Source organism: Gymnoscopelus microlampas (genome assembly GCF_963454915.1).
Source record: "Gymnoscopelus microlampas genome assembly, chromosome: 3".
Lineage (NCBI taxonomy): Eukaryota > Metazoa > Chordata > Actinopteri > Myctophiformes > Myctophidae > Gymnoscopelus > Gymnoscopelus microlampas.
The window spans coordinates 4,237,634-4,249,597 of record NC_139940.1 but is presented as its reverse complement, the minus strand read 5'-3'; the positions used below and the strand labels follow the sequence as shown (position 1 = coordinate 4,249,597).

General features: G+C 40.2%; 1 protein-coding gene across 1 annotated transcript; it reads left to right on the top strand.

The window, feature by feature from the left end:
* The first annotated feature begins 3,423 nt into the window (after positions 1-3,423).
* On the top strand, positions 3,424-11,964 carry LOC311041421 (angiogenin-2-like). Its single transcript, XM_084051791.1, has 3 exons — positions 3,424-3,456; positions 4,817-5,188; positions 8,188-11,964. The coding sequence occupies exons 2-3, from the start codon at positions 4,836-4,838 to the stop codon at positions 8,501-8,503; spliced, it is 669 nt and encodes a 222-aa protein (XP_083907917.1). The 5' UTR covers positions 3,424-3,456; positions 4,817-4,835; the 3' UTR covers positions 8,504-11,964.

Sequence of the window (11,964 nt, the reverse complement as noted above, 5' to 3'; positions counted from 1 at the left end):
TTAGAACACACAGTGTACTGTAGGGCTGTTTGTAGAGCAGTGGATACTCTGTTATTATAGGCTTTCCTCACTATAGACTGTAGTAGGTGGTGAGTCATCTGTGGCAGGGCTACAATTCAACATGCAAAGACTTTACGTGCTCGCTAGTGTGCAGGGGTGGAAAAAGTGCTCACATTGTTTTACTTAAGTAAAAGTATCAATACTGCAATGTAGAAAATAGTCTTTTACACGTAAAAGTCTGGTATTCAAGATTTATTTGGTATCAAAATGTACTTAAAGTACCAAAAGTAAAAGTACTAGTTATGCAGAATGTCCCGTCTAAAATGTGTAAAAGTCTTTTGAAAACAGTAGCTTAGATCTGCTGTTTTCAAATAGCCAACGTTTAAATAGTGCTGAAATGGTTAATGTATGTTTTCTAATAATAATCAAAATCTACAAAGTAACCAGTAACTAAAGCTTTCAAATAATTGTAGTGGAGTAAATGTACCATATTTGCCTCTGAGATGTAGTGGAGTAGAAGTAAAAGTACTGAACATTGGAAATACTTATACTTGTTACTTATTATTAGTATTGGAAATACTAATAATAAGTAAAAATCCTCAAGTACAGTACTTGAGTACATGTACTTAGTTACTTTACACCACTGCTAGTACGTGAGAGTGTGTGTGTGTGGGGGTAGTTTTGGTGTGGCAGACTCCCCCCAGACGTAGTAATGTCCAACACAAAACAGCAGTCTTGGTGGAAACCTCGTATGTACAAAACTCTTATTTTTCAGGAAGTGGGATAAACATTTTGCACAGTGTCGTGGCAGACTTCATCAGACTGCTACAAGTAATGTCCAACACGTATAATACAAGACCGAATACTAGTAAGGTAATAACACATTTATAATACAAGACCGAATACTAGTAAGGTAATAACACATTTATAATACAAGACCGAATACTAGTAAGGTAATAACACATTTATAATACAAGACCGAATACTAGTAAGGTAATAACACATTTATAATACAAGACCTAATACAAGTAAGGTAATAACACATTTATAATACAAGGAAGGCAGTAATACATAATATGTAATATATCGTTGCTGTAGGGCAGAAACCTCTTCAATCTCCAATAAATTAAATAAAATACCTCGAAAAAGTTAGTGACACCCACAGTCACGAAACTAGAGGGAGCGTAAACAACACTCTGGTACCCACCCACCCATAAAACAAACATGGGCAAATTGTCCTTCTACAGCACAGCCACCAAGGAATGGAATAGTCTAACCCCATCCCTCAAAAAATGCAGTTCGCTGGGCTCATTCAAAACAGCCCTAAAAACTCATCTTTCTGGAGGCCAAAAGAGGAGCTAGTACCAGTTTCCCTGTAGACAGACAACCCCCCCCCCTCCCATTTTTTAATGTATTTTTTCATGCTTTTTTTGTACGTAGTGGTATTTTTTTTCCTCTGTATTATTATGTTGATTTTTGAACTGTTTGGTTGCTACTATATATGTCTATGAAATTTATTCAAGGACCCCAACGGAAACAAGTCCGCAAGGACTTTTTTGGTCGGACCTTTTAGACAAAAGTATTATAAATGTAACTGTGTTTTTTTACATTCTTTTGCCTAATACAAATTTCAATCAATCAATCAATCAATCCATATTCTAACTTTTTGAGTTTTTTTTGTAAATTAACGCCCTACTTGAGCAAAATGTGGAGGCCAGGTTGACCAGTGGTCAATGATTAATGAACTCAGCGCAGGATTGATTCTGCAGAAATGAAACTCACACCTGATCATGTCACACAGTTTGTCATTCATGTTCAGGGGTGGACTATGTGTGGCCTGTCAGCTAAACCACTGGTTTTCAACCAGTGGTCCGGGGACCACCAGTGGTCCTTGAGGGGGTTCCAGGGGGTCCCCAGCCAAATTAATAGTTAGCACCCAAATTGCCCCTTATATGTCTGTAACTCTGAGAGTGTACACATGCATTTGGTTCCATTTGTACACTCTCGGAGTTAAATGAACACTGATGATGATACTAGGCTACTGTGTAGATTGGGACCCCCAAGGAATCAAAATGGTTGAGTCCCTGGCATATCTTTTCAAATGGGGGTCCCTGGGCTAATATGTGTCAATTTGGGGGTCCTTGACGCAAAAAGGGTTGAAAACCACTGAGCTAAACAGCCGTGTTGTCACATAGTCACCATAAAGACACACACTACAGGCTATCAGAGAACACCTGACCAATGACCACACTGTAACATGTAAAGACTCGCTCACAACACGTGCATTCTTATAGCGTGGCTCTGTAGTACATAGTCTAGAACAGTGGTTCTCAACCCTTTAAGGTTGTAATCCTACCAAAAGAATCATATCTGAACTGGGGACCCCCTCCCCACCCTGACAAGCACTTGGAATTGTAGGAGTTGAGGCATAACATGTATGACACAAATATGGAGAGTATGGAAAAGTGTGGAATTTAATTACAGTAATTTCCAAGTCTGTATAAGGCTGGAAAAAAGAAAAGAGAGTATGTGAAAACATGTATGCTTCCAGACTGTATAGCCCCTATTCTGTTTATAAAATATGATATTTAGAATTTCTCAAACTTTCTGTAGGATTGACTTTATTTATAGTCATTATTAAACAGTGTTTACACGTATGATTTACCTTAGTATCTAACAGCCAATAAAGTCAATAGACTTTAGTTCTCCTTTCTAGTTCACTGGTGATTTGTACATAAACATCCTTTCTATACTGTAGGGGTTGAAGGAATACAGTTAGTTAAACTTGACATGCCAAAAATCTCAATAACATTGCTCTGTTTTAGCACTGCCTGGGTTTAGTGTTAACCACGTTCAATGTAGCGTCCATATTTTGGTCATGTCATTGTAGGCTAACATTTTCAACGATTTTAAAATATTTTTTTAATTTCGTCTCAAAAATAGCCATACGACAAAGTACTAATTTATAAAGCAGTGTTTAATTTATTTGTATGAGCCTATTGTACCTAGCTACAATCATGCAATTATGTGGCAACATAATAATAGTAGGCTATACATAGTCTGAATGTACAGTATAGTTGGATTTTAAAACAATTTATTTACGTAATAAGTATCTACATGCAGCTATGTCACATATGGCCGATCTACAAGCTCACAACGCCTCAAGGCATGTGAGCTTTTAGATCGGCTTGTAGGGCGGTTATTTAAAAAAAAATGTGCCTCTTTCTTTTATTATTTTGACGATTTGGAATCATTTTAGGTATTTAAAAGGTCTGAAAAGGTCTTAAAAGTGTGTGTGTGTGTGTGTGTGTGTGTGTGTGTGTGTGTGTGTGTGTGTGTGTGTGTGTGTGTGTGTGTGTGTGTGTGTGTGTGTGTGTGTGTGTGTGTGTGTGTGTCCGGGGCTAATCTCAGACACAGCTGAGGTTATCAACAGCACAGTTCTCGCGCTCACTGCCAGTAAGTCAAGACGAGGCCATGTGTGTTTGTACAACACATTTCACCTTGTCTGGGTCCTCACACACACACACACACACACACACACACACACACACACACACACACACACACACACACACACCATAGACTGCTCGCCTCTCAGTCTCCAGTCTGACATCAGGCTCCATGTCAACAGCAAGCGTTTGTCAGGGTTGGGGGGGGAGGGGTTCAAATATGATTATTTTGGGGGGTCGCGGCCTGAAAAGGTTGAGAACCGCTGGCCCACTGCGCTGGCAGTGAAACTGTGGAATCTATCCCTCTCCCTGGGAGAAGTACCCACACTGTTTTCTTAAAGGAGAGTCCCGGCCATTTTAAGTGTTATCTTTGATGTGTCGCTAATCACTCACCAAGATAGAAAGGGTCGTTGATTTATTCCAGAGAATCCCCTGTTGTCCATTCTGGCGACCCCCTCCTTTGGCATAATGGGAGCCGTGTGTAAGACTGAAATTCGCCTATATTAACCAATGTAAAGTCTGTTTTTTTCCTACTACTTCTCATGGTGGAGTCTCATGATACTCAAACATGCGCTGAATGCTCCGCAGGAGCTACCGTTCGTGCAGAACTACATGACGCTGGTTGCTTGTTTCTCTCACAGAACCTGGCGTGTGCCAGATTTTGGGGATCCCTAGGGGGTCCTCAGAGTTACTACAGGGGGTCCGCCAAATCTTTGTGTGATATGATTTTTTTCCTTTTTACATTAACCACTTGAACCTTAGCATCCCTTTTCTGAGGAGAACTTTAGCCAAAAATAGCCTATCTACAAGCTCACGAGAGCTTGTAGATTGGATATTTTTGGCAAAGAGTTATAGGTGTAGAGGGAAAAAAGAGCAGCAAAAGTTTATCTGAAACACAATTTTATATATAGAGGGGGGTCCCTGCTTCATCTCTCTCTCAGCTAGGGGGTCCTTGGCCTGAAAACGTTGACGACCCCTGATTTAAAGTATCGAAAGTATAAGTACTCATTATGCAGAAGGTCCCATTTCACAAGTTTTCACTTGTATAAAAATCCTTTGAAAATAGCAGATCTACAAGCTCACAACGCGTCGCAAAGCGACGCGTTGTGAGCTTGTAGATCTGCTATTTTCAAATTGCCAAAGTATACATTTGGGTCTGAAGTGTTTTTTGTAATAATAAACAAAATCTACAAAGTAACTAGTAACTAAAGTTAAATAATTACTGTGGAGTAAAAGTATGATATTTGCCTTTGAGATGTAGTGGAGTAGAAGTAAAATGATTGAAAATAGGTAAGTACTCCAGTAAAGTACAAATTCCTCAAAAGTGTACTCAAGTACTAATAGTACTTTACGCCGCTGATCTCCAGGACCTCTTCAGCGGGAACGATGGCCGGCGGCGGTGTCTCTCTCTCTTCTCTCCATTCCCCCCTCCTCCTCCTCCTCTCTCTCTCCGTCTGCTGTGTCCTCCTGCTGGCTCGCCCGTCCCTGGCCAAGACGGACGCCCCGTGCCAGCGCTCCAAGTGGAACAACGGCTTCAGCACCTTCCTGAGGAGACACCTGCGCTCGGGAATGCCCGGCTCGCTGGACCAGAACGCCTGGTTCAAGTTCATCCGGGACAGCACGGACAACCGGTGCAACCGCCCCACGCAGTCCTTCATCCACCCGGCCGAGCTGGAGCAGGTGAAGGCCGTGTGCTCCGGCCAGGGAGGCAGAATCTACAAGGACAACCTCTGCATTAGGTACGTGTACATACACACTGTATGCACCTTATGCACCTTACGACGTTGGTTCTCAAAGTGGGGTCCGGGGACCCCCAGGGGTACCTGAGGGGGTTCCAGGGGGTCCCCAGCTAAATGATGGACAGGGACCAAATGGACCCTTATGAGTCTGTAACTCTGAGAGTGTACAAATGGAACCAAATGGACCCTAACGGGTCCATTTGGTTCCATTTGTACACTCTCAGAGTTAAATTAACATTGATTTTACAATATGAATTGGGGTCCCAGAGGTATGAATGCCATTAAATGGGGGTCCGTAGCCTAAATGCATGTCAAACTGGGGGTCCTTGAAATTAAAATGGTTGAGAATCACTGCTAGAGGCGTAAAAATCTTCTCTTATGGGGGTCCCTCGCACGTCTTTTCAAATGGGGGTCCGCGGGCTAATAAGTGTCAATTTGGGGGTCCTTGACATGAAAAAGTTTGAGAACCACTGCCTTATATCGTGATTATCAGTGGTGGAAAAAATAACTCAAATTGTTTACTCTTGTAAAAAAGTATCAATACTGCAGTATAGAAATACGCTGTTACAAGTAAAAGTCCAGAGTTCTAAATTTACTTGAGTAAAAGTACAAACGCATTGGCATCAAAATGTACTTAAAGTACCAAAAGTAAAAGTACTAAAATGTTTGAAAATCATTCTGCAATCTCACAACTGTTGGGAGCTTGTAGATCGGCTATTTTCAAATAGCCTAGGTATAAAATAAGTAATAAAGTGGTTAATGTATGTTTCATAATATCATGTGGCCGCGCATGAGCTGTAGCAGTGAAAACTGCAGTCATAGAGTTACAAATAGTTTCCAAAAGATTGAATTTGGGCAAAGTGTACAACTTTTTAACTTCAAGGACCACCATAACTCTGAGAGTGTAAAATTCAATCAAATGGACCCTTAAGGGTCTATTTGGACCCTTATGGTCCATTTGGTTCCATTTGTGCTCCTTACACACCAGTAGGGGCCATTTGGAACCCCCTCAAGGAACCATGAGGGTACCTGGACCACACTTTGAGACCCGCTGGTTTAGCAGAGTGTTTCCAGTGAGCCAACATGCTCAATATCAGCACCCTGACTCTGTTTGACCAGAATGGAACAGAGCCTTCATTAGTATCATTGGTAACACCTATAAAGGAAGTAAGGAAGAGGTCCAATTTATATTACCAATATGACTGCTGTGCATTGAGCCTATTGGCTATTCTTTCCAAAATGTAAAAATAATAAAGAAAGTCAAGTATACATGATTTGTACATGCACGGTACATCATTATCAGAGCTAGTTTTACCATTCAACTTCTTGTTTATGCCCAAAATGATTGGCTGTACGGGTTTTGTAGCAAACCTCAACCAAAATGTACTGTGCTTTAAAGAAGAAACACTATCACACTATCGTGCAAAAGAGTTAAGTGTGAAATTATTGTAGCATAAATGAACCTTTCTTCAAATAGACCCATATATACAAATTAAAGAAGGGATGAAGGGAGTACATGGAGGCAACAGGACTTTATTGAAAGAGCAAACAGTTTTATGGATTTGAACAGGTTCAGTAATACAGTCATGCTCTTGAGAGGTTGAAATGAAAGAAAATGCCTCCAAAGCACCCTCATGTGGTGAAGGAGGGATACTACAGCACATTCTCATTTAAAGGAGACAAGTGTCATGATTCCTTCATCAGGAAGACAGTTCACAGATCTATAATAGAGAGCTTATGATGAGTGACATAAAGAAATGTTGGAGTTGATTATGTTCAGTATGGAGGACGGTATTTTTATTGTATTTTAGGCTAAATCATTTTGCCCTCCACTGATTCAAATCATACGTTGGCAGCAAAATAAATGCTGCTTCACTACCTCCCAATCTCCCTGCTTCAGACTGTTCTTTATGAATTAGAATAGATTAAAATGAACTGGCACTGTCTGCTACTTATGTATTCACTGTCACGTGTGTTATCATATCGGCTGCTATTGTGAATTTAAGTACAACACAAGTTGTAAGCTTGTAGAGCAACTATTACTGCTATTTAAAACATATTTGAAGGTGTAAAATTATTAAATCTGTAATGTCTTCATTTGTCATATCTGCCATGTGCATTTTTTTTATTATGAAGCCTAAAAGGCAAGCAGAAATGTAATTCTTATTTATGTTTCAAAATGCATTGCCAGAAACACTATTAAATGGTTAATCGCAATTATTTGCATGACAATTAATTAAGTCAACTTAAATGTTGTAATCGTGATGACCGGCCTAAGCAATTCTAGTGTTTACAGTAAGCAGTGGTGGAAAAAGTACTCGCATGTTTTACGTAAGTAAAAGTATCAATACTGCAATATAGAAATACTGTACTTAAGAGTAAAAGTACAAAAGTATTGGCGTCAAAATGCACTTAAAGTACCTAAAGTGAAAGTTCTCAATGTGCGGATTGTCCTGATTCAAGTTTTCAAATGTATAGAAGTCTTTTAAAAATAGCAGATCTACAAGCTCACAATGCGTCACATCGCGATGCATTGTGAGCTTGTAGATCGCCTATTTTCAAATGGCCGAAATGTATATAGGGCTGAAGTGGGTGATGTATGTTTTGTAATCAAAATCTAAGTCTACAAAGTAACTAGTAACTAAAGTTTTCAAATAATAGTAATGGAGTAAAAGTACAACATTTGACTCTGAGATGTAGTGGAGTAGAAGTAAAAGCATTGAAAATTGGAAATACTCAAGTAAAGTAAAATTACCTCAAAAAGTGTACTTAGTTACTTTACACCAGTAAGTATTAAGGTCCTTACACACCGGGGGCGATGTTTTCATGCGAATAATACGTTAAAAAAAATAAAAACCTTAATAAAGTCAATGCAAGCTTCCACATCAGTTTCGTGGAGCGAAAAAGCGTATTTTATTTATTCGGACGGAGTCAGAATTCTGCGTATATTGGCATAATCGCCGGTGTGTGATAATGACCTTTATTGTTGTGATCTGCAGCCGGAAGCCGTTCACCTTCGTCACGGTGAGGAGCGAGCCAAACACCTGTGGGATCAAGAGCGTCCGGGAGGAAACCAAGTACCTGATCCTGGCCTGTGAGAACGTGGACAACCAGTGCGTTCCCGTCCACTTCGAGGGGAACCCGAATGACGCCAAACCCGACAACAACGCACGCGCCTGCCAGGACCCCGACAAAGCCCAGGACCCCGACGAAGCTCAGGACCCCGGCAAAGCTGGCGCTACCGCCGTTAGCACGACCGCCTGCCTCTGGCTGCTCGCGTCGGTCATGGTTCTCATTGTTAATAATGCTCACTAGCATGCTCTGCCCCTGCCATCCACTAGGGGTATGTATGTGCACACTGTCCACCTTTTTAAAAGGACTACTTGAACCCCAGCGTCCATATTCTGGGGGGGGGGGAACATTCACCAAAAATAGTCGATCTACAAGCTCATAACGCGTCTCGTCAAGCTCACAACCTATCTTGTTGCCAAAAATAGCAAATCTAGCAAAGAATATTTGGTCCAAGTGAAGTTGTAACTCAGGTACGTTTTTACTAAGAATAGAGGGTTCAAACGGTTGAAACCTATGACAAATGGCCAGAAGGCAACCGAATGGCACAAAAGGAGGCAACTTTTAAAAGGTGCTGGTCAATGTAGGTTTTTGGGTGAGTGGAGCGCTTTGAAAAGTTGAGAATCATTTAACTTTTCGAGAAATGCACATCCCTTGAGGCTTAGGGTTAAACAAAAGCGTGTATTTAAACCTAATAATTCCTAATTATATTACATTTGCTATATTCATCATGGAGTTGTATTTTCTTACAAGCAGATCTATTAATATAATATCGGCATTAATAAGTGAGTGTCCGTCTATGAAAGCTTGTCTATTAAACGATCAACACATTTTATTTAAGAATAAATGACACCCGATCTTAATAACCTCCTCATCTACACCTACTAGTTTAAAAACGTTATCAATATTCGGTACTTTCAATTCAGTTACATTGAACTCTATTTCTCTTGATCAGTTATTTTCGTTCATTTTCACCAAAAAAAGCGCTTGCCATTTCTTCATAAAGGACAGACAGTGTGGACATACCCTAGGGCTGTAGTTCTGGAGACCAGTCTAAGTTTTTAGTTTAGTCTCAAGTCAAGACAACATTTCAGTGGTCGTGGTCTTGTCTTGGTCTCGATGTTGACTCGAACGAGAGGACTCAGGATTTATAATATAATGTACATTCACAGTATATATTGATAGTTATACTCTCAATATGAGTGCTATTTTTGATTATGTGTCATTCTCAGATTCGAGTGGTAATTACTCAATGACTTGAAATAATTATTACCACTTGATTTATAATGTGTCGTACAAGCTCACGACACGTACGTGGCATGTGACATGTTGTGAGCTTGTACTGTAGATTGACTGTTTTTGCTTTTAAAGATGTTTGAAAGGTTTTATAAATGTCCACCTATAATTACACGCACAAAAATAGGGACGCCAGAGTTAAAGTGGTTAATAACTTGAATAATTACTACAATAATTTTAACACATTGAGTGCCATAAACGGTCCGGACCGTTTTTTGAGAAGCTATGCGTTACGTGCCATAAACCATTGGTTCTCAAAGTGGGGTCCGGGGACCCCCAGGGGTCCTTGCGGGGGTTCCAGGGGGTCCCCAGCAAAATGTGTGAATACAGCATCACAATACTTTAAACTTTTTATACTTTGGCTATTCAAAAATAGCAGATCTACAAGCTCATAGCGCGGCACCGAGTGCCGCGCTATGAACTTGTAGATCTGCTATTTTTGAAAAATCTTGAAGATTTGTGCAGATTTGTGTTTTTAAAGCGAACATTTTAACACAAATCTTTGCTTCTGGGAGTCCCTGGCACAACATATTTTCAGATGGGGGTCCGCGGCCACATATATATCAATTTGGGGGTCCCTGGCATGAAAAAGTTTGAGAAGCACTGCCATAAACGGTCCGGACCGTTTATGGCCCATTAAAAATATATATATATTTTCCCACGTGGGGCGCTCTAACGAAACTTTGGGATCATCCAAGGAGTCTCTAAGAAGGAGAGGCCGGATGCGTATCCATGTCAAAAATGCTTCCGGTCGGCCGCTCCAATGTTAACTCCTTGACTAAAAGCTTAATATCTCCTATTTCTTTTTAACGTGGTGGAAGTGAGCCGTTTTCGATCGGCGATCACTCTGCAATGGAGGATCGCGTTAGAAATATTATTGTTTTTCAGGCGTTAGTCGGGACCCTCCGCCGTCTCGCACGCACGCTTTGTTTACATGCGCGTCCTCGACGGGGCTTCTACAGCACGAAACGTATCAGCGTAAGTGGATGGAAGATATGCTGGCACTAGATGTACCCTATTTTAATAAACCTCTGACACACAATGTGTTAATACGCTATACTTTGTTTTAATTATCCTATAATGTTCTCATCAGTAGCAGTAGGAAGGTGTTTGACATTCCTCTCTCTTATTAAGACATTCATGAAAACGTATTGTTCCAAGGTTCCTTGAGGGGGTTCCAAATTAACCCTTATTGGTGTACCCTTACTTGGTGTACACCAATAAGGTGACCCTTACGGGTCCAATGCACCCCTAAACGCCACATGGTGGAGAGGTATTTTTTTGTAAAAGCTGCACGCTTCATGATATTAGTAATGCATCCTATTTCATGTACTGAATAGCATGTACAGTATTAGTGAAATGTGGGATTACTCGGCACGGCACAGACTAAGGGAATGCGTATGAAATTATAGTTTTTCTACAATCCCGGTCATATGCAATGTCAGTGTACGTATATTATGTATTCTGTGTTATGGTTTTGTGGAATTTGTTTTTACACTTGTGTACATATTCATTATATTCATTATGGTGTGATGATATTGTTTGGAAGACTATTGGCGCTTTCATTAAATATGTAGACAATGAGATATTTGATAGTCCTCAGTTATGCCCATAGAAGCCAGGTGGGTAAAACACATTAAGTCGTGTGAAATATGTCAAATATAAATTAAAAAAGGCAAATAATATATAGTCTAGAACATCAGGTATCTTCAGAAAATGACATAATGTTACTTTAACCCATTGAGATCTGAAGCCGATTCTACATGTCTCCTAAATCCCAACAGTTTTCTGAAAAACGTATGTTTCTATATCAGTGGTGCTCAATCTTTTTCATGTCAAGGACCCCCAAAATTATATGTATTTGGCTGCGGACCCCCATCAAAATATTTTGTTCCAGGGACCCCCCAGAAGCAAAGATTTGAGTTAAAAATGTTCGCTTTAGAAATATATATATTCAAAGATTTGCACACATTTTCACGATTTTTCAAAAATAGCAGATCTACAAGCTCGTAGCGCGGCACTCGGTGCCCCGCTATGAGCTTGTATATCTGCTATTTTTTGAATAGCCGAAAGTTTAAAATAATGCTTTTTAGCTCAAATCTAAAAATGACACAGTTCCAGGTCTTAATGGGTTAATGCAGCTCAACACTTCCCTTATCACAGTATTATGATATCCACAACCGTAGCCGATCTAGTCTCATATATCAATATCGATTGAATAGTTTTGTTCTGTATCTGGCCCATGTTTCTAACTGTAACACTGCCATGACAACTTCATTTTCCTCGTGGGGTCAATAAAGGTCTGATTCTAATTCAGTTCATTTGTTTTTGCACTGGTGTGAATGTGTAAGTGTGAACATGGAGGTCTCTCCTTTCAAGGATAATATCGGTCACCAGAAGCCAGAACGTGT